At 51.8% G+C, this 22188-nt stretch overlaps 1 protein-coding gene across 1 annotated transcript in view; it reads right to left on the bottom strand.

The window, feature by feature from the left end:
- Positions 1 to 14224: 14224 nt before the first annotated feature.
- Positions 14225 to 22188, bottom strand: part of PPM1F (protein phosphatase, Mg2+/Mn2+ dependent 1F) — a 33550-nt gene continuing 25586 nt past the window's right edge. The window contains exons 7-8 of the mRNA XM_033234068.1: positions 20122 to 20215; positions 14225 to 18312 (exon numbers count right to left, since the gene is read on the bottom strand). Of these exons, the coding sequence (XP_033089959.1) occupies positions 17933 to 18312; positions 20122 to 20215 (474 nt within the window). The 3' untranslated portion in view covers positions 14225 to 17932. The remainder of the gene's footprint in view (positions 18313 to 20121; positions 20216 to 22188) is intronic.

Below are 22188 nucleotides of genomic sequence, written 5' to 3'. Positions count from 1 at the left end.
TGGCGTGAACCCGGGAGGCGGAGCTTGCAGTGAGCTGAGATCTGGCCAGTGCACTCCAGCTTGGGTGACAGAGCGAGACTCCGTCTCAAAAAAAAAAAAAAAAAAAAAAAAGCACAAAGTCACTTTATTTATTTATGTATTTATGTATGTATTTATTTATTTATTTTGAGACAGGGCCTCACTCTGTCGCCCAGGCTGAAATGCAGTGGTGCGATTTTGGCTCACTGCAACCTTCACCTCCCAAGTTCAAGTATTTCTCCCACCTCAGCCTCCCCACCGTCTAGGACTGGGTGGCATACGCCACGACGCCCAGCTAATTGTTGTATTTTTTGGTAGAGACAGGGTTTCACCATGTTGGCCAGGCTGGTCTCGAACTCCTGACCTCAGGTGATCCACCTGCGATTACACAATCACCACCTGGGATTATAGGCATGAGCCTCTGCAACCGGCCCTCAGATACATGTTTTTTGTTTTGTTTTGAGTCACGGTCTTACAATCACAGTCTACTGCAGCCTCAGCTTCCTGGGCTCAAGTGATCCCCCTGCCTTGGCCTCCCAAAGTGCTGAGATTATAGGCGATGAGCCACCACACCTGGCCCTATCCATGTGATTTTCAAGGGACATTGTCCAGGAGGCAGCTGGAGATGTGGTCCTCACCCACCAAAGGTCACTGGGGCTGGCAACCCCTGGCTCTTGCTTTACGAGGGTCATTCAGCAGCACAGTTGAAGTATCAAGTATCTCAGCAATGCCTGTGTTAGGGCATTGGTGAGTTAGGGAGAAGGGGAAGGAACATGGCAATTTCTAATCATTTGTCATGTTCGTGTCCCTGAGCTTATCACACACAGGTCTCAGATGCTCAACCTTGAAATACAATGTCCTGTAAATTGTATCTTAGTTAAAAAAAAAAAGAAAAGAGGCCGGGCACGGTGGCTCAAGCCTGTAATCCCAGCACTTTGGGAGGCCGAGACGGGCGGATCACGAGGTCAGGAGATCGAGACCATCCTGGCTAAAACGGTGAAACCCCGTCTCTACTAAAAAATACAAAAAATTAGCCGGGCGAGATGGCAGTCGCCTGTAGTCCCAGCTACTCGGGAGGCTGAGGCAGGAGCATGGTGTGAACCCGGGAGGCGGAGCTTGCAGTGAGCTGAGATCCGGCCACAGCACTCCAGCCCGGGCAGCAGAGCGAGACTCCGTCTCAAAAAAAAAAAAAAAAAAAGAAAAGAAAGAAAAGAAAAACAGTGGGGAAAAATATGTGGACCATCTCAGCCAGAGCTCTAGCTTGATGGGATTTACCTTTTCTTCCTGTGACCCTCCCACCTGGCAACTCTGTGGCCCATTGGTAGGGAGTTACTGGGGGTCACCCTGCCTCGTTGACAAAGAAAAGACCTGGGGCTCAGAGAGGTGTGACCCTCAAGGTTGGGTCTGTGCAATGCACCTGAGAACTTCAGAGGTTGAGTGTGAGGACTAAACTCTGATTTTTTTTTATCTTGCCCAACCTCCTATCTAAGGGGTCTGGGGAGTCAAGCCCTACAAACCACAAATTCTCATCAGAGGGGTTTTATTTAACCCTGTGTATCATGATTTATTTCCAGCCTGACTCTGGCATAGGATTAAGAGACAAGGAAGCAAATAAAAATATTTTACCCCAAAACATGTATCTTTGCCATATTTTGAAATGACCCTGCAAAGCTGTTCTTTGAGGTAGAAAATTTGCATCTGTAAAGAATCTTGGTCCGGTGTGGTGGCTCACACCTGTAATCCCAGCACTTTGGGAGGCCAAGGCAAGTGGATCACCTGAGGTTGGGAGTTCCAGACCTGCCTGACCAATGTGGTAAAACCCCATCTCTACTAAAAATACAAAAATTAGCCAGGCATGGTGGCACATGCCTATAATCCCAGCTACTCAGGAGGCTGAGGCAGAAGAATCACTTGAACCCAGGAGGTGGAGGTTGCAGTGAGCCGTGATCACGCCATTGCACTCCAACCTGGGGAACAAGAGCAAAATTCCATCTCCAAAAAATATATATATATTTATCAATATACCTAGATCTTTTTCTTCCAGACCCTCCCAATCCTAAAGAGATTAACTAAGAACTAAGATCTGGGGCCAGGCCTGGTGGCTCACACCTGTAATCCCAGCACTTTGGGAGGCTGAGGCGGGCGGATCACCTGAGGTCAGGAGTTCGAGATCAGCCTGGCCAACATGGTGAAACTCAGTCTCTATTTAAAATACAAAAAAATTAGCCAGGCATGGTGGTACACACCTGTAATCTCAGATACTCGGGAGGCTGAGGCAGGAGAATCGCTTGAACTGGAGAAGCAGAGGTTGCAGTGAGCTGAGATTGTGCCATTGCACTCCAACCCCGGGGGAAAAGAGCAAGACTTCGTCTCAAAAAAAAAAAAAAAAAAAAAAAGATTAAGATCTGAATAGGAAACATTTGTCATCTATTGTCTCTAAGCGCAGCCACTATAAGACTTCAAAAGAACTTTGGTCTCCACAATCTTTATCTTAACCCGAACATTCCCTTTCTTTCTTTTTTTTTTTTTTCTTTTGAGACGGAGTCTCACTCTGTCGCCCAGGCTGGAGTGCAGTGACGCAATCTGAGCTCACTGCAAGCTCCGCCTCCCAGGTTCACGCCATTCTACTGCCTCAGCCTCCCAAGTAGCTGGGACTATAGGTGCCTGCCACCATGCCTGGCTAATTTTTTTATTTTTAGTAGAGACGGGGTTTCACCGTGTGAGCCAGGATGGTCTCGATCTCCTGACTTCTTGAACCACCCGCCTTGTCCTGCCAAAGTGCTGGGATTTCAGGCGTGAACCACCACCCTCGGCCTGAACATTCCCTTTCTATGAATCCCAGGTTTTTAGACAAACTCAACCAATTGTCAATCAGAAATTTTTAAAATTCACCTATTGCTCGGAAGAGCCCCCCGCCCCCATCTTTGAGTTGTCTCACCTTTTTGGACCAAACCAATGTATTTCTTAAATGTATTTGATTCATGCCTCATGCCTCTCTAAAATGTATAAAACCAAGCTGCGCTCCGACCACCTTGGGCACATGTTCTCAAAACCTCCTGAGGGCTGTGTCATGGGCCAAGGTCACTCATATTTGGCTCAGAATAAATCTTTTCAAATATTTTGCAGAGTTCAACTCTTTTCATCGACAAGTGGAAAGAACAGCCACCATGTCTGCATCTATTCGATGTCAGCATCCCCACCTGCAGATGAGGGGAAGGTCCCTTGCCCAAGGTTGCTGAAGTTGGCAGAGCCGAGCTTTGAGCCAGAATTTTCCTTTCTGCCCCTCTGCCTGCCCTGCCTTCCACATGGGAGCTTCCTCCCCATCCTGCCATTGTTGATGCTGACAGATCAACTTAGTGAATTACATCCTTCATTCAATAGACACAACAGAGTCATGTGGACATCAACTCGGGGACCTGGCCCTGTGCTAAAGATACCGAAGATGATGAGAACATGGCCCCTGACCTGAAGGGATTATAATCCAATGGTAGACAGGTACATAAAGAAATAAAAAAACAAGGCCAAGGCAGGAGGATCACCTTGGGTAACCGTCCAAGGGATTAACCTTGCCCACTGTCTAGACAGAGGCGATTCATCAAGACAGGGGAATTGCAATAGAGAAAGGGTAATTCATGCAGGGCTGGCTGTGCGGGAGACCGGAGTTTTATTATAACTCAAATCAATCTCCCTGAGCATTTGGGGAGCAGAGTTTTTAAGGATAACTTGGTGGGTTGGGGGAAGCCAGTGAGCCCGGACTGCTGATTGGTCAGAGATGAAATCATAGGGAGCTGAAGCTGTCTTCTTGCGCTGAGTCAGTTCCTGGGTAGGGGCCACAAGATCAGATGAGCCAGTTTATTGATCTGGGTGGTACTAGCTGATTCATCAAGTGCACAGTCTGCAAAATATCTCAAGCACTGATTTTAGGAGCAGTTTAGGGAGGGGTTAGAATCTTGTAACCTCCAGCTGCATGACTCCTAAACCATAATTTCTAATCTGTGGCTAATATGAGTCCTACAAAGGTAATCTAGTCACCAGGCAAGAAGGAGGTCTGCTTTGGGAAAGGGCTGTTACTGTCTTTTCCATCTTTGTTTAAATTATAAACTATAAACTAAGTTTCTCCCAAAGTTAGTTCAGCCGGAATGATCAAGGACAGCTTGGAGGTTAGAAGCAAGATGGAGTCGGTTAAGTTAGATCTATCTCACTATCTCAGTGATAAATTTGTAAAGCGATTTCACCAGGAATTTGAGACCAGCCTGGGCAACATGGCAAAACCCCGTCTCTATTAAAAAAAAAAAAAATTAGCTGGGTGTGATGGTGTGTGCCTGTAGTCTCATCTACCTGGGAGGTTGAGGCGGGAGGATCACCTAAGCCCAGAAGGTCGAGGCTGCAGTAAACCATGGTCGAGCCACTGCATTCCAGCCTGGGTGACAGACAATTTAAGATTAAGTTTGAGACTCTCTCAAAAAAAGATGAAGAAAGAAAACGAGAGAGAGAGAGAGAGAGAGAGAGAGACAGAAAGAAAGAAAACGGTGTATCTCTATTGTTCAGATGAGAAAAATGAGGCCCCAGGAGGAGGGTGACCCACCCATACCCATGTGGTTTTTTAGGGGCAGGAACAGACCTAGAGACAACTCTGTCCTCTGATCTTAAAAAATAAAAGTCAGGGCCAGGCATGGTGGCTCACGCCTGTAATCCCAGCACTTTGGGAGGCCAAGACAGGAAGGTCACTTGAGATCAGGAGTTCAAGACCAGCCTAGCCAACATGGTGAAAACCCATCTCAATTAAAAATACAAAAACTAGCCAGGCAAGGCGGTGGGCGCCTATAGTCCCAGCTACTTGGGAGGCCAAGGCAGGAGAATCACTTGAACTCAGGAGGCAGAGGTTGCAGTGAGCCAAGATCTCACCACTGCACTCTAGCCTGGGCGACAGAGCAAGACTCCATCTCAAGAAAAAAAAAAAAAAAGTCAGCTGGGTGTAGTGGTTCACGCCTGTAATTCCAGCACTCTGGAGTCCAAGGTGAGAGGATTGCTTGAGCTCAGGAGTTTGAGGCCAGCCTGAGTAACAAATAAGAAATCATCATTACTTAAAAAGAAAAAGAAGTCACCCACAGCCAACACACTCACCAACTGCTCACCCTCTTGGGTAACCAAGAAAGTACATATTGAAACCACAACACGATGCTATTTTACATTCATTACATTGACAAAAATTTAAAAGTTGGATGGTCCCAAGTGGTGGTGAGGATAAGAAATAAGGTGGTGAGGATGAGAAACAACAGAAATGCTGTGAGCACTGACATTGGGTACAAGCCGACGCACAACCTAGACAAGTAGGCAAGAAGACTCAGGACTCAGTGCAGACTGGCCTTGTGACTGCACACTGGTGTGGTCCTATGGGGCCTGCACCTGATTTAATGCAATGCTGCTGCTGCTGTCCAGAAATCCCTGATATTTTATCAGGGAGTTTTTTTCTTTTTCGGAGACAGAGACTTGCTCTGTCGCCCAGGCTGGAGTGCAGTGGCGCCATCTCAGCTCACTGCAACCTCTGCCTCCTGGGTTCAAGCAACTCTCCTGCCTCAGCCTCCTGTGTAGCTGGAACTACAGATGCACGACACCACACCTGGCTAATTTTCTGTATTTTAGTAGAGATGGGGTTTCACCATGTTGCCCAGGCTGGTTTTGAACTCCTGAGCTCAGGCAATCAGCCTTCCTCAGCCTCCCAAAGTGCTAGGATTACAGATGTGAGCCACCGCACCCAGTGAGCTTAAATATATATATAAGCCACTGTGCCCAGACCTAAACATTTAAATTTAAAATTGTTAAAATTGGCCGGGTGGCCAGTCGCAGTGGCTCACGCCTGTAATCCCAGCACTCCGGGAGGCCGAGGTGGGCAAATCACGAGGTCAGGAGTTCAAGACCAGCCTGGCCAACATAGTGAAACCCTGTCTCTACTAAAAATACAAAAAATTACTGGGGCGTAGTGGCGGGCGCCTTGTCATCCCAGCTACTCAGGAGGCTGAGGCAGGAGAATTGCTTGAACCTGGGAGGCGGAGGTTGCAGTGAGCTGAGATCGCGCCACTGCACTCCAGCCTAGGTGACAGAATAAGACTTTGTCTCAAAAAAAAAACAAATTAAACAAAAATGTTTAGGCCAGGCGCAGTAGTTCTCATGCCTGTAATCCCAACACTTTGGGAGGCTGAGGCAGGTGGATCACTTGAGGCCAGGAGTTCAAGACTAGCCTGGGCAACACAGTGAAACCTCATCTCGACAAAAAAGTAAAAAAAATTAGCCATGCATAGCAGTATGCACCTGTAGTCCCAGTTACTTGGGTGGCTTAGGTGGGAGGATAGATTGAACCTAGGAGGTCAAGGCTCCAGTGAGCCAACTGGACTCCAACCTGGGCAAGACAGTGAGATCCCGCTTGTAAAACAAACAAACAAAGAAACAAACAAACAAAAGACCAGGTGCAGTGGCTCATGCCTATAATCCCAGCACTTTGGGAGGCTGAGGAAGATGGATCACTTGAGGTCAGGAGTTTGAGACCAGTCTGGCCAACATGGTAAAATGCCATCTCTACTAAAAACACAAAAATTAGTGGGGCATGGTGGCAGGCTCCTGTAATCCCAGCTACTTGGGAGGCTGAGGCAAGAGAATCTCTTGAATCCAGGAGGCAGAGGTTGCAGTGAACTGAGAACATGCCATTGCACTTCAGCCTAGGATACGGAGTGAGACTCTATCTCGAAAAAACAAACAAAAAAACAACAAAAAAAGGAAAAATTAGAATAAAAATGTAAAATTTAATTAATTTAATTTTAATGCGATTAATTTAACTTTAATTTATAAATTGTATAGCCTACTTTGCCTAGCATTTTCACTTTTTGGTATATACCCTAGAGAAACTCCTGTGCATGGAAACCAGGAGACCTGACAATGTTTATGGCAGCTCTGTTTCTGCAAAGAGCCAGAAACCCACACAGCATGGATGAATTCAAGAAACATATGCTAAGTGACACAAACATGAAGTATAAGAAAGCAGATAGTAAAATGTCGTTTTCAGAAAGTTAAAAGACAAGCAAAACTACAAAGCAGTGTGTAGGGGTATAGATATAGTGGTAAATCTATGAGGATGATTCTAACAGTTAGGATACTGGTTAGAGGGTGAGTGGTGGGGGCAGCCGAGGGCGAAGTCTAAAAGGATCTTCTTATTATGGTCAAAGTTGTATTCATGTTGGCTGGTGGGTCTGTTTCACTGTTAGGCTTTGGAGCTAATCTGTAACATCAATTCTCAAGGCGTTGATGTCGGCCGGGCGCGGTGGCTCAAGCCTGTAATCCTAGCACTTTGGGAGGCCGAGACGGGCGGATCACGAGGTCAGGAGATCGAGACCATCCTGGCTAACACGGTGAAACCCCGTCTCTACTAAAAATACAAAAACTAGCCGGGCGAGGTGGCGGGCGCCTGTAGTCCCAGCTACTCGGGAGGCTGAGGCAGGAGAATGGTGTAAACCCGGGAGGCAGAGCTTGCAGTGAGCTGAGATCTGGCCACTGCACTCCAGTCTGGGCGACAAAGCGAGACTCTGCCTCAAAAAAAAAAAAAAAAAAGGCATTGATGTCAAAGACTTCATGTTTTAAAAATGGAAGAAAGCCAGGCGTGGTGGCTCACGCCTGTAATCCCAGCACTTTGGAAGGCCAAGGTGGGCAGATTGCCTGAGCTCAGGGGTTTGAGACCAGCTTAAGCAACATGGTGAAAACCCGTCTCTACTAAAGTACAAAATATTAGCCAGGCATGGTGGTTCACACCTGTAGTCCCAGCTACTCAGGAGGCTGAGGCGAGAGAATCACTTGAACCTGGGAGGCAGAGGTTGCAGTGAGCTGAGACCGCACCACTGCACTCCAGCCTGGGTGACAGAGGGAGACTCTGTCTCAAAAAAAAAAAAAAAGGAAGAAGATTTTTGTCTTTCATTTACCGAAATAAAACAGCACCTGATGAACTATTCATACAGGATTGTCAGGGCTGGATATCTGTGTCCTTATAGACACATATGGTATAAGAAACTTCCACTATTTTCTTCTAAATGTCTGCCTACAAACTTTCCTCAGTGTGAAAATCTTTCACTTACTGAAAGAAAACAGCATGACAAGCTGTTTGGAAAAGTCTGCTGCATTGTCGGGATCAGGCATTGAGATAGCAGGCGAGGGCTCTGCGGCCTGCCTGTGTCACCGCTGGTCAGCCCGAAGCCCTGTGGAGCAGGGGAATGTTTCCTGGTGGGGGCCAAACCCTCCTGGACATGATGTCAACAGAGGAGAATTCTTATCCAGGGAGGATGCTAAATGCACCAAATTCTAGCCTGTTTTCGTCAATAAAATATGTATATGTGGCTGGGCGCAGCGGCTCACGCCTGTAATCTCAGCACTTTGGGAGGCTGAGGCAGGTGGATCACAAGGTCAGGAGCTCAAGACCAGCCTGGCCAACGTGATGAAACCCTGTCTCTACTAAAAATACAAAAATTAGCTGGGTGTGGTGGGTGCCTGTAATCCCAGCTACTTGGGAGGCTGAGGCAGGAGAACTGCTTGAACCCAGGAGGCAGATGTTGCAGTGAGCCAAGATCGCGCCATTGCACTCCAGCCTAGGTGACAGAGCAAGACTCAGTCTCAAAAAAAACCAACCAAACAAACAAACAAAAAACAAAAAAAATAAGTACATGTAGTTCTGACTCCAAAATTTATAGCTCTTACACTTAGTGATTTTTCATCTTCAGTAACTAGTAACTTCTCTGTGTTATTCCTGGACAAAAAAGGGGGCCTTTTATTGCAAGAGGTTTTGTTTTTTAACTGCATTTTTTTTTTGAGATGGAGTCTTGCTTTGTCCCCCAGGCTGGAGTGCAATGGCACGATCTCAGCTCACTGAGATCTCAGCCTCCTCCTCCTGGGTTCAAGCTATTCTCATGCCTCAGCCTCCTGAGTAGCTGGGACTACAGGCACCCACCACCATGCCTGGCTAATTTTTGTATTTTAGTAGAGACAGGTTTCAGCATGTTGGCCAGGCTGGTCTCGAACTCCTGACCTCAAATGATCTGCCTACCTCAGCCTTCCAAAGTGCTGGGATTACAGGTGTAAGTCATCGCACCTGGCCTTAAGCTGCATTTTAAAACATCTCAATTATTCTGTTCCATGCTTGAAACTAAATCTTGTTTTTCTTTTTCTCTGTTTTCCAAGTTTTGTCATGTTGTTACTTTTATAATTTAAGAAATGTAGAATACATTTTAATAAATCTTTATATCCTTTAAAGTTTCTATATCCATTTAACATTTTACCTGGAAATATGCATGTAATGGTAATTGTTTAGATAATAATTTGAGGCCGGGCGCGGTGGCTCAAGCCTGTAATCCCAGCACTTTGGGAGGCCGAGACGGGCGGATCACGAGGTCAGGAGATCGAGACCATCCTGGCTAACACGGTGAAACCCCGTCTCTACTAAAAATACAAAAAAAAAAAACTAGCTGGGCGAGGTGGCGGGCGCCTGTAGTCCCAGCTACTCGGGAGGCTGAGGCAGGAGAATGGCGTAAACCCGGGAGGCGGAGCTTGCAGTGAGCTGAGATCCGGCCACTGCACTCCAGTCCGGGAGACAGAGCGAGACTCCGCCTCAAAAAAAAAAAAAAAAAAAAAAAGATAATAATTTGAAGGAATGCCACATTGTGCTGGAGTGCATGTGGCTTTCATAAAAGTGAGTGTGGACAGAGGCCATCCAAAACCTGACAATGGAAGGGTACAGTGGCTCACGCCCATAATTCCAGCACTGTGGGATGCTGAGGTGGGCAGATCACTTGAGGTCAGGAATTTGAGACCAGTCTGGCCAACATGGTGAAATCCCATCTCTACTAAAAATACAAAAATTAGCTGGGCATGGTGGCATGTGCCTATAATCCCAGCTACTCTGGTGGCTGAGGCAGAAGAATCGCTTGAACCTGGGAGGCAGAGGTTGCAGTGAACCGAGATCGCACTACTGCACTCCAGCCTGGGCTACAGAGTGAGACTCTGTTTCAAATCATCATCATAATAAAAAAGAACCTGACTAGGCCAGTCTGGGCAACATAGCAAGACCTCATCTCTGAAGAAAAAAGAGAAAGAAAAAATTAGCCGGGCGTGGTGGTGCACACCTATTGTCCCAGCTGCTTGGGAGGCTAAGGTGGGAGGATCACCTGAGCCCAGGACATTGAAGGTACAGGGAGCCGTGTTCACACCACTTGCATTCCAGCCTGGTGACAGAGACCGTATCTCTTAAAAAAATAAAAAAAATCTGAGTAGAAGTGAGCTGGCACTCCTTTCGTAGATAAGGTCTGGGAAGAGGGAGGAAGTGGATCCCAGAGGCGGGCCTTTTGAGCCTCCTGGGGCTGGGCAGTGACTGAGGAAGAGGTCCCTTGACTATGGCCAGAGTGACTGCCTAGGACAGTGGTCCAAGGAGAGGCCTACCTGTGATGGGGCTCTGGTGCCACCACGGCCCCCTGCGCTGCTCCTGGAGCTAACACACCTGGCCGGGACCCTCTATGGGGGTAGGACAAATCCTCAGGGCTGGCTCTCAAGGGCTTGTGCCCACTGCTTGGCTGTGGGAAGTCCAGATGTCCAGAACACCGATGTCCAAGTCCCAGGAAGCAGATCCAAGACAGTTTTGTTTATGGAGCACACCAGCTGAGGTCCTGTCCTCAACTGGTTAAGAGCCTGGCTCCACCCAAGACCAGCCAGGTGAGAACAGGAGGGATCTGCAGGACCAGAAGGCAGCTGGGATCCTGGGACCTTCTGAGGGAACTCTGGGGCAGGCCAGGCATCAGCCCTCCCAGCCAGGATTCTTGCCTGTTTCCCCGGCTCGGCCTCACATCACCTCTTGCGTGGGAGACCTTGGTTTTGGGCTCCCTTCCACCAGCTGAAGCCCCCACTTGGTGGATTTGAGGCCCAGTCCCAACGTCCCGGCTCCCCACCCCTTCCCCCAGGCAGACTCCATGGCCTTAGCTGTCTGTGCTGGACTTAGCTCCAGGTTTTTTCCCCTCCTGACTGAGGGGTTGGCTCACACCCCTTTCACCTCCACCCCCACCCCCACTTGCCACACTGTGGTCTGCTCCCATGGGTGAAGGGTGAACCCCCTGTAGGTGCCAGGCAGCTCCAGCCCCTCTGCCTGCCTGTGCACCCTCAGTCCCTTGGGCCTCCCTCACCTCTACTCTGCGATCCTGAGAGAGGGTGCTCTCCGGGATCCAAGCTCTGTGAAAGCGCAGGGCTGAGGGAGAGCACCCAGCCACCATCTGGCTGTGAAGATGAGTTTCAGACACATACAGTTCACTAGGGAACAGTCAAGACAGGAGGTATTTAGGAAGGAGATCCTGCTGGGAGTTTCAGAGGAGCAGGGGTGGGGAGAGGAGGACACGGATGATTGAATAGGTGTGTTGGGGTGCCCAGGGCCTGGTCCCAGTTCTTGCATCTGGGGCTAGTTCCCCTGCTTCCCTAAGGATGCCCTCTCTGTGACACAAGGGACACATAAAGCTTTCTTTTGGCCGGGAACGGTGGTTCACGCCTGTAATCCCAGCACTTTGGGAGGCCGAGGCAGGTGGATCACAAGGTCAAGAAATCAAGACCATCCTAGCCAACACGGTGAAACCCCATCTCTACACAAAAATTAGCTGGCCGTGGTGGTGCAAAACTGTAGTCCCAGCTACTCGGGAGGCTGAGGCAGGGGAATTGCTTGAACCTGGGAGGCGGAGGTTGTAGTGAGCCAAGATTGCGCCACTGCACTCCAGCCTGGCAACAGAGCGAGACGCCTCTCAAAAAAAAAAAAAAAAAAAAAAAAAAAAAACTGCCTTTCTGGCGCTGGTCCTGGAGAGTTGGAGGCTGCAGCCCTGGACAGCAGGCACTGTGGGGAGCAGGGGGAGGGGACTGAGAGCTCTCCCAGGTGGCTTGGGAAGGACTAGGAGAAAATGCACAGATAAGGCTACAGACAGGAGAGAGGAGGTATGCAGGCAAAGCGGGAGCAGGGAAGGCATTGGGTTCAGGCAGCCCTGGGCCAGCCCCTCCCACACGCACACAAGCACAAGGGCCTCCCCCACATTTTAGGGAGAAGTTCAGGGCAGCACTTTGGGCCGTGGCTGGGCAGTGTCTGTGGGGAGGCATTTCTGATATTTTCTGTGTGCCCTTGAAGCCTGAGCTAGCCAGGAGCACAAGGGCGAGTCTCTCGGCCCCTGCTGCCTTGCTTTCTCTTGATTGAGAAAGGAACCAAAGATCAAAAGGCAGTGAAGAACTGGGGACTCTGAGAAGGGCGACTTTCCAAGCCATGGGCCCCTTAGCAGCTTTGCAGCCTGGGGCACTTGACCCCTGTGTGATAAGCTGAATCCTCTTTGTCTTAGGTGGTGACTTGGTGGCTGGCTCGTGGGCTGCTTCGTCATCCTTTGTCCCAGCACCTGCAGCAGCATGGCAAACACTTGGCCAACATGCGCTGAAGGACTGGACGAGAGAGTCCCACGACTGGCTGTTTCAATACTGACCCCCTGAGGGCACTGAGAAGGCTGTGAAGTCGTCTCCAAGAGCAGTTTCACGTGTGCTAGGAGCTGCAGCCACATGGGACTGGGCCCGTGCATGCCGTCCTGTGGGTTCAGGGGGAACCAGCCCTCCAGTCTGCTAAGCGACCAGCAGCAGTGCTCGGGCCAAGGCCCTGCACTCTGCTGCGGGCCGCCCTTGGGTGGGTGAGGCTATAGAGGTCTGGACTGGAGGTTGTGGTTGGGGGCCACAGGTCTAGAGCAAAGGGAGGCAGGTGAGCGGGCCTTGTGGGGGGTTCCCTAAACTCCATCAGATGTGGTGGTCCTGAAGTGGGTTCCTAATATCTGTCCAAGCAGCCATCAGGGGCCAGTCCCTTTCACCAGCAACAGTGAGGCTTGCCCACTACTGAAGCGTTGCCCCCCCACCCCCTCAGGCTCACTCCTCCACCTAGTGCAGCCACCATGGCCATTCCTAGTTCTCTACCAGGACCTCAGGGCTTAGCACTTCCCCCCGCTACTGCTGGTGGATCTCTCCAGGTCTTTTGTTAAGGCATTTTTATTTTATTTTTTTCCTTAAAATTCCCATGACAGATTACACAAAAGCATTTTTAAAGCATGTCTACTGTACTAAAAAAAAATTAGGATTTAGAAGAAAACCTAAAGCAAGGAGGAAAAAAGAATCCCCTGTAATCCTGACCCTTGGGAAGCACCAGCAGTGGACCTGCAGTGGACTTGCTTCCAGGCAGCAGCCGAACTCCCACGTGGGACAAGTGCCACGCAGGTTTCGAGGATTGGGGAGTGGGGTGGCGGGAGCAGGGCAGGCAGAAGAAAGGCTCAGTGCTGTTCTTTAAGACAGGGTCTCGCTCTGTCACCCAGGATGGAGTGCAGTGGTGCAATCCTAGCTCACTGCAGCCTCAAGCTCCTCAAACTTAAGCGATCCTCCTGCCTCAGTCTCCTAAGTAGCTGGGACTACAGGCTTGTGCCCATAAGCCAGCCACTAAGTCACCACCTAAGACAAAGAGGATTCGGCTTATCACACAGGGGTCAAGTGCCCCTAGGCTGCAGAGTTTCTAAGGGGTCCAAGCCTTGGAAAGTCGCCCTTCTCAGAGTCCCCAATTCTTCACTGCCTTTTGATCTTTGGTTCCTTTCTCAATCAATGTTTTGATTATTTGTAGAGATGGGGGTCTGCCTATGTTGCCCAGGCTGGTCTCAAACTCCTGAGCTCAAGAGATCCTCCTACCTTAGCCTCCCAAAGTGCTGGGATTACAGGTGTGTGCCACTGCACCTGGCCTCAGGAGGTGCCAGGAGGGTATAAATGGTAGGTCTCAAGAGCGTCATGTCAGATGGTCTCCATCCTCAGGATGGAACTGCCTGGGGCACATCAGGCTCCTGGATAAAATGAGGGTCCTCAATGCTCCTGTGGCTCCCCAATGTGATGTCCAGGGGCTTAATCCCTTTCCTGTCTGTCACCTTCCTGCTGATGGTGGGGGTGGGCTCAGAGTCCCTCAGAGAGGAAAATAAGGCTGCCGGCTAGACCAGGGGGGTGTAGGCCACCAGGGCTCTCTCCAGAATTTGTCTGCTTGCTTCACAAGACTTGCAGATGGTCCCCTATATTAAAGCAGCTTCCAAACACATCCCGGACATCAAAGGGGACAAGATGCTCAGAAGTTAGGAAGAAGGCAGGACTTGGGCGACAGATTTCAGAACTCGTGGTTTATTGACACTTCTGCATGGTGGGCCCTTGGGAGACTGCCTTTCTGGCATCTTGGGACTTGTCCTTAAGAACAGGGAAGACAGTCATCCTGTCCTGGCGCAAGGCTCCCCCTTGCACAGGAACACACTCCCATGCACGAGAAGCCCACCGAGACGCATGCAGATAAACCCTTGGCAAGGCCTGCAACACACTGGAATGGCAGAGCTCCGTGCATTTGGCAAAGCTATGGAGCCTTGGCAGAATGCACAGGACTCTGGGGGCTGCCCCCTTTGAGCTACAGAGGCAGAATCAAACCCAAAATACTGCTTCCTTTAAGACAGTCCAACTGGCTTACATTTAGCTTGGGGCGAGGCTAGGCCTAGGAAGGGCCAGAGCTGTCCTCCCAGCCCCGGGAACATGGTTGAGGTGGCCCGGTGCCCATGCTGGGCTCACGATGGGAGAGGAGGGGAGAGGGAGGGGGCTGCATGCTGGCCCTGCCACCCACACCCTGTCCCTTTCCCCACTAAACACACCCATTTCCTATCCTGGGTTCTGAGGTTGGGGCTGCCTCTGGGATTCTGAGGGACCGCCCTCCACCCCTGCAGACCTGGGCTCAGAGTCAGCCACACCTGTAAGGCAGGCCCCACTTCCCCAGCTTTTGTATTCCATATACAGTACTGGTATCTGGAGCTCCATTCTTCTTCAGCCCACTTAATTTTAATAATAGACACTAATAACACTTAGCCACTCCACCCCGCTGGTGCTGGTGGCGGGAGGGGCCCCGTGTGCTGGCAATATCTCCCTAGGACATGCTGGCTCACCTGCACCCACAGCGTTCCAGGAGGTCGCAGCCTCTGCAGACTCAGTGCAACCCCGGGGCCTTACAAAAGGGACACTCAGAGGTGCACTGCCTGCTCAGCTCACACAAGGAGCAAGTGGAGAGCTGGGCTGGAGAAAGGATTACAATTTACAGACCGGTGTCCCTGGCTAGGGGCCCTCATAGGACTGTGGCTGGAAGAGAAGGTCGCCCAGGAGGTTGGAGGCTGAAGACGCCTGGTGCTTCTCGGTGCAGTCCTGGTCAAGATGGAAGAGCGCTCCTCTGTGCCCAGCTGCTGTGCAGGGGTGGATGAGGGCTCCCTCGGCCCCAAGGCAAGGACAGAGCCAGTGCTGGCACCAGACCTCTGCCAGGCATGGGGCATGGCCATCCTCTGGGGTCCTGGCTCAGGGGTGGGGAGCGGTGGCGCTGGGACAAGCCTGGGGAAAGGGTTTCCCATACACTGAGGCTGCAAGATCTTCTGGTGAAGCCACGGGCTAAGGTATGAATCAGACCACCAGGTGATATGAGCTGAACCTCCACAGGGTGAAACTCTACTCTTGGCAGCCAGGAACATAATTATTAGCAAAGAAAAGAGAAAAGCAGATGCCAATCATTCTCTTCCTTCGTCAAGGTTATGCCCACAGGCAGGGTGGGCTGGTGGTGAGGGTGGAGCTGCGTCCCTGCGTCTGACTGGGCCTGTGCTGAGAGGGCACCGGGGCTCTGGCTGCTGACCCCCAGAAGGAGACAGCAGGCCTTCAAGTTAAGCCAAGCAATATTTGGTCATTGTTGGTAGCCAACCATTCTCTGAATGTCTGAATGACAGTGACTATGTTTAAGGTTTTTTTTTTTTTGTAAGTAAGAGACCTTAAGCAATGCATCAACTGCATGGTCTCAACCTCATCTGTGCTGTGAGAATGCAGGGTAAGGCTGGGTGTGCAGGTGGGGCCCCAGCAAGGCTGGCTCCCCGCTCCGTACGGGACAGAGCGCTCCTGTCAGGAAGGCGGCTCTAGCGTGCCTCCTCAGCAAGCTGAGAGGAGGCCGAGGCGCTTGGGGTACAGTTGTGCAGACCTTCCTGGGGCTCCCGCTGTCTGCAGGTAGACTCTGAATGCCTCCATGGGGACCCCACAGCCCAGCGTCCTCCCTTTCTCCTCTCCTCCCCCTGCCCTGCTCTGACCTGCCTGGAGCAGCCCTGCCAACCTCCAGCTCAGCCCTTTCTGCAGTGCTTGGCCCTGCAGGAGGCCTCTGAGTCCTCCCCTAGCCACCTGACCTCTTCCCTCTACCTGACAGCCTTGCCACTTTCAACTTCGCACACCCTCAGTGAGCTCCCTGAGGCACCCAGGACCGTCGCTTGTGAGCCCCATCTCAGGGTGCACTAGGGGACATGGAGCTCTCATGCCTGCTCAGGGCATGGGGCAGAGCAAGACAGGTGTGCTACCAGCCGCCGTGGCAAGGTGAGGGGCTGTGGCCTGTGCCATGGACTCCCAGCAGCATCCCCGCTGCCTCCAGACTAAGCTAGAGACCCACGGGCTGCCTCTGTGCTTGCCTGAGTCTCTTAATTAAGCATCTTTCCCAATGAGACCAATTTGATTACAAATTCACAAGACATTTGGGAATATTCCAATCACACAGCAGCAAGGTCCCTCTGCCTGGGATCCAGCCAGGCCCGAGGGGGTGGGAATGCAGGCAGATGGGCCAAAGTCACCTGGGATGCCCAGAGCCCCGCTGTCGGGCCCAGGCACCACCACACGGCAGTCGCAGCTCCTGCCAGTCACCTGGGGTAGGGGGGAACCTTGGGGGTGCTCAGCATCACAAAGAGGTGGAAAACTCTTCCAGAAATATCTCACCAAAATCATGCCTCCTTAACAAAACAAATCCTGCTTTTCTAAAAACCTCAATGGGCCTATCCGAGCCCACTGCAGTCCTAGTTTCTTCAAAGCTGTGTAAGGCACTTGAATGGCTTATTAACACCACCTGGAAAAATTCCTGTTTCAATCCTGATTTAGAAAATAAATTCAATAATACTGCAAAAAAACGTTCCTTGAAAAATAGCTTTAAAAAAGTAAATACTTAAGTTTTCTAAAGAATAAAATAAATGCTAAGCTCTGCTTAAATTATATGACACAACAGGTCATCTTGGCACTGATAAAGATAAAATCTTGAATACTGCTTCTGAATTAGACTTCCCTGGAAAAAAAACAAAAACAAAAACAAACACACCAACAAAAGACACATGTGCATCGCCGGTTCTGAGCTCAGGGAAGAGAGCAGCTCGGAAGGCCCTGGTGGGCCCAAGCACATCACGGCTTCCCTGGAGCAGGGGCAGGGGGGTGGCTGCTACAGAACAGACCCTGGCCCTGCTGCGCTCTCCTCTTTGGGACACTGGTGTGGCCGACCAGGACTGGCTGGGCATATCTGTAAATATGAACCCACCCGGCCCCGGCCGCAGAGAGGAGCAATGGGAAACTGGGGCTGGCCACCCCGCTGCTGGGCCTGACCCAGGGGGCGCTTCAAGAGTTTGGCTCCCGGGGCCGCCCCAGGGTCCCACATGCACAACCGTGCTGCTCCACACACACCAGTGTCTTTGGTTTGGCTGCCGTTGGGCACCTATGACCTCTGGTCCCACCCCGGGCCCCATGGGAGCTGGGAGCAAGAGCCGGTCCATCTTCTCTTTGGTGTGGTCTCCTAGGCTGCCTTCCACCATCTGCCCGCCACCCAGTGCAGTTCCAGTCACCAGGACGGGCTGCGGGGGGCATCCCGAGTGGCTCTGGAGTGCTGGGGAAAGCACTGTGGGGCGGGCGCCCTGTCCACTGCCTGCCACCTGTTGGGTCCTGAGGCCTCTGAGGGAGAGAAGGACAAGGGCGGGAGAAAGGGGAGGGCAGGGGCCTGGAACACCTAGCTTCTTGGTGGAGCCTGGGTCTCAGGTTCTGGAAGGCTGGAGGGCAAGTCCTGGCTCCTCCCACCTGCCTGGGGGTCCCCTGCTCCCTGGTTCCCACCCTCCAGCAGCTCTTGGGGGTCCCTGAGGAAGACCACCATGACTGTGATGTTGTCGTGGGAGCCCCGCTCCCGGGCCGCAGACACCAGCTCCTCAGCAACATGGAGCCCGCTGCCCTGCTGCCTCATCAGGTGGCTCTGGACAAGGCCAACAACTTCCTGGTGGGGTACGACGTCAAAGAAGCCATCACAGGCGAGCAGCAGGTAGTCCTCGGAGCCTGTCAGCGCCCGGGAAACTGCATCGGCCTCCCCAGACACGTAGGGCTTCTGGAAGACATCCCCTGGACAGGCAGAGAAGAGCCCGGGTCAGAGGACCACAGTGTCCGCAGCTTCCTCCCCACCCACCCAGGCCCAGACCTCACGTCCTGTGGGGACAGAGACTAACCTGCTCTCACGGGGTCTATCACTCCTTTATGCAAACTGCCCAGTGTTTCCCGCTTGCCTGGGAATGGAACCCCCTGACCTTGGCCTGTGAGCTCCCCCTTTCTCTGCCCTAGCTGCCCCATCCTGGCCTCGCTTCCTGGAGTGTCCAGAGACACAAGGAAAGACACAGCCTGAAGAGGGGTTGTCAAGAAGGTGCCACATCTGCCAAAAAGACAGAATGTTTCAGAGGGGTCAGAGGGATAGGTGCCAAATCCCTGGCAATCAGCTGGGGAGGGAGAGATTTTTTAAGTACTAGGAAGGAGCAGGTGTGGTCACGGGGCGCACAGCCTGAGACCTGGCAGTGAATGAATGCTGAGACAATGAGATGCAGACTGGACCCACTACTTTTTTTTTTTGAGATGGAGTTTCGCTGTTGTCGCCCAGGCTGGAGTGCAGTGGCACAATCTCGGCTCACTGCAACCTCTGCCTCCTGGGTTCAAGTGATTCTCCTGCCTCAGTCTCCTGAGTAGCTGCAATTACAGGCATGCACCACCATGCCCGGCTCATTTGTTTTTGTATTTTTAGTAGAGATGGGGTTTTACCATGTCGGTCAGGCTGGTCTCGAACTCCTGACGTCAGGTGATCTGCCTGCCTCGGCTCCGTAAAGTGCTGGGATTACAGGCATGAGCCACTACGCCTGGCTACTTTTTTTTTCTTTTGAGATGTAGTCTGGCTCTGTTGCCCAGGCTGGAGTACAGTGGCACGATCTCGGCTCACTGTAACCTCTGTCTCCAGGTTCAAGTGCTTCTCCTGCCTCAGCCTCCCAAGTAACTTGGATTACAGGCGTGTGAAACCACACCCAGCTAATTTTGTATTTTTTGTAGAGAAGGGGTTTCACCATGTTGGCCAGGCTGGTCTCGAACTTCTGACCTCAGGTGATCCGCCTGCCTTGGCCTCCCAAAGTGCTGGGATTAGAGGTGTGAGCTACCACCCCCAGCCAGATCCATTACTTTTCAAAATTTTTATTTATTATTATTATTGTTTTTTGAGATGGAGTTTTCCTTGTTTCCCAGGCTGGAGTGCAGTGGCGTGATCTCAGCTCACTGCAACCTCCACCTCCTGGGTTCAAGCGATTCTCCTGCCTCAGCCTGCTGAGTAGCTGGGATTACAGGGGCTCACTACCACGCCTGGCTAATTTTTTGTATATATATATATATATATATATATATTTTAGTACAGATGGGGTTTCATCATATTAGACAGGCTAGTCTCGAACTCCTGACCTCAGGTAATCCACCCACCTCGGCCTCTCAAAGTGCTGGAATTACAGGCATGAGCCACCCTGGCCAGCGAACCCACATTTTTCCCAAAAGAGAAAAAGGGATCGTCAGCATGAATGTGGGAGGAGGATAAACCTCATTTCCGGAATACTGGAACCTTTACTTCCAGCCCACAGGGTAGCGAGCCACAGGTTTCTACGAGATTTGTAGGAGCTGTTTTAGGTGAGATAATAACATACAGTGTAACTTACACTCAATCACTCGTGCTGCAGTCCCTGAATCTGCCCTGTTCCCTTCACACTAAGAGGATATCACCCCAGTGCATGACAAATCCCCTCGGCCCACCGCACTGCCTCCCTGAACCCCTGGTGAGCTGCGGGCCACACTCCAGAGGCCTGGGCTTCCGAGAGACCTTCTCCTACTTGGGTCGGCTTCTTTGGCTCTCACCAATGGCTCTGGAGACGGCCAGGGTCCCGTTGACTCTCCAGCAGTCCATGTGAGACACAAAGCCACCCAATGCTTCAATGCGTGCCTTCTCATCCTGCAGAAACACAGCCAGAGTCGGGGGCCAGGGCCGTGGGATAGGATGTGGAGCTCCCTGCTGCTACCTGAGCAGAGGCAGAGCTGCTTCTAAGACGGCATTCAAAGCCACAGCACTTGAACAAAGCCAGGAGGCTCAGAGATGCACCCAAACTAGGGTCATTAAAAACAGTGAGAAATTATACACAACCCACAGTCCTTTAGTTGCACAAATGGTAAAATGAATGGACCACCGGAGGCCACCTAGCGGTGCCTGCGCCCCTGTGCAGCATTCTGGGTCAGGGAGGCACTCACGAGGCTTGTGAGCCTGACACAGACAGCAAATCCCTCTGCTTCCCTGTCTCTAGCTCAGGGACGCTGTCCCTGCCCTGAAAGCTGCTGGGCCAAGATAGAGCATGTGACATGAGTGGTCACACAGCAGGGAAGCCTGAGCCAGGCCCTGACGGCAGCCTGTGCCCACCCAGTTCTTTTTTTTGTTTTTTTGAGACAGAGTCTCGCTCTGTCGCCCAGGCTGGAGTGCAGTGGCACAATCTTGGCTCACTGCAACCTCTGCCTCCTGGGTTCAAGTGATTCTCCTGCCTCAGCCTCCCAAGTAGCTGGGACTACAGGGACCTGCCACCATGCCTGGCTAATTTTTTTGTGTTTTTATTACAGACGGGGTTTCGCCAAGTTGGCCAGACTGGTCTTGAACTCCTGACCTCAAGATCCGCCCTCCTCGGCCTCCCAAAGTGTTGGGATTTAGGTGTGAGCCACTGTGCCCCACCTAGTTCTTATCCTCCTCTACCCAAGCTCAGCCCAGGCACAGTCTCCACTCACCTGGGAACCACAACACTCCAGGCCTGGGTTGATCCAGGGACAGGACAGAGGCTTGGTCCAGCCACAAGTCCTCTAGAAACCTCTTTGGTCCTACCAGCCTCTGCCCGAGGGAGAGGCTGCCCTGATGACAGCCTGCTGGCTGAAGGCTGCACAGCAGCATCCCTGACAGAGTGACGGAGGCACCCTGGGAGTGAGGTACCTCCCAAGTCTACTGGGGAAAGAGGGCATCCTTTACCAGTTTCCCTCATCAGGTAAACCTCCTGAGCCCATGCAGCACCAGCCCTTCTAGTCCCCAGGCACAGTACCAGCTGGACATGAGAACTCTGATGCCCCAGGTGATGGTGTCCCCTAGACAGATTGGGGTATCAGCCAATCTCCTTCCCAGAGTAGATGGACATGCACTGCGGGAGGCCTGGGGGAGGGAGCCCTCTCCAGACACCTGCACCAAGGAGGAGGCCTCCTTGTGTGGCTCCCCTGCAGAGGGCATCGTGGTGGGAATGATGTGGGTTTGCAGGAGTCCTGGCCTTCCTGGACGCCGTAGCCATGAGCCTGTGTGGCAACTGGACCAGCCTGGTGGGCTGGGTGCTCCTGTCCCAGCTGAGCTGGGGCATCAAGCCATGAAGGAGGCAGAAACAGGGACCTCAGGGCTCTCTCTGGGTCTAAGATCTGCTACTTCTCGGGTCTGAGCAGGGCAAGGGAAAGGCAAGGAGGACCAAGAAGGAGGGAAGAGCAGGAGAGAGCGAAGAGGAGGGGAGGAGAAAGGGCGTGGGGAGAGGCAGGTGGACGAACACACAGTACGCATGAATGTTCACACATATATGTGCCCACACACGCGTGAAGACGCCTGCAGACAGCGAGGAGCTGCAGGGGAAGCAGCGCCTCCTCCCCTTGCCTCAGAGGCATTCCCTGGGGAGGGGCTGTGAGTGTGGGAGGCTCCAGGGAGAATCAGGAGCCTTTCTCTGCTTCTGTCTCCCACACATTCCAGCCCACTCCAGCCCCTCAATGTCCTAGAGGCAGGCACGTGGGCGGGTGATGGAGGATGAACTGCAATCTGCTCCCCATGCCCTATGGAGGTGGGCTCTCCCCAGCAGGGGGCCATGCAGGCTTTCTCAGCTGAGAAACCTTCCTACCTGAAGCCTGTGATCCCCTCTCCCACCA

This window comes from Trachypithecus francoisi, unplaced genomic scaffold (genome assembly GCF_009764315.1).
Source record: "Trachypithecus francoisi isolate TF-2019V2 unplaced genomic scaffold, Tfra_2.0 Lachesis_group14, whole genome shotgun sequence".
NCBI classification, from domain to species: Eukaryota; Metazoa; Chordata; class Mammalia; order Primates; family Cercopithecidae; genus Trachypithecus; species Trachypithecus francoisi.
Note: the sequence above shows the minus strand (reverse complement) of the source record. Positions and strands in the feature narration are given on the sequence as shown.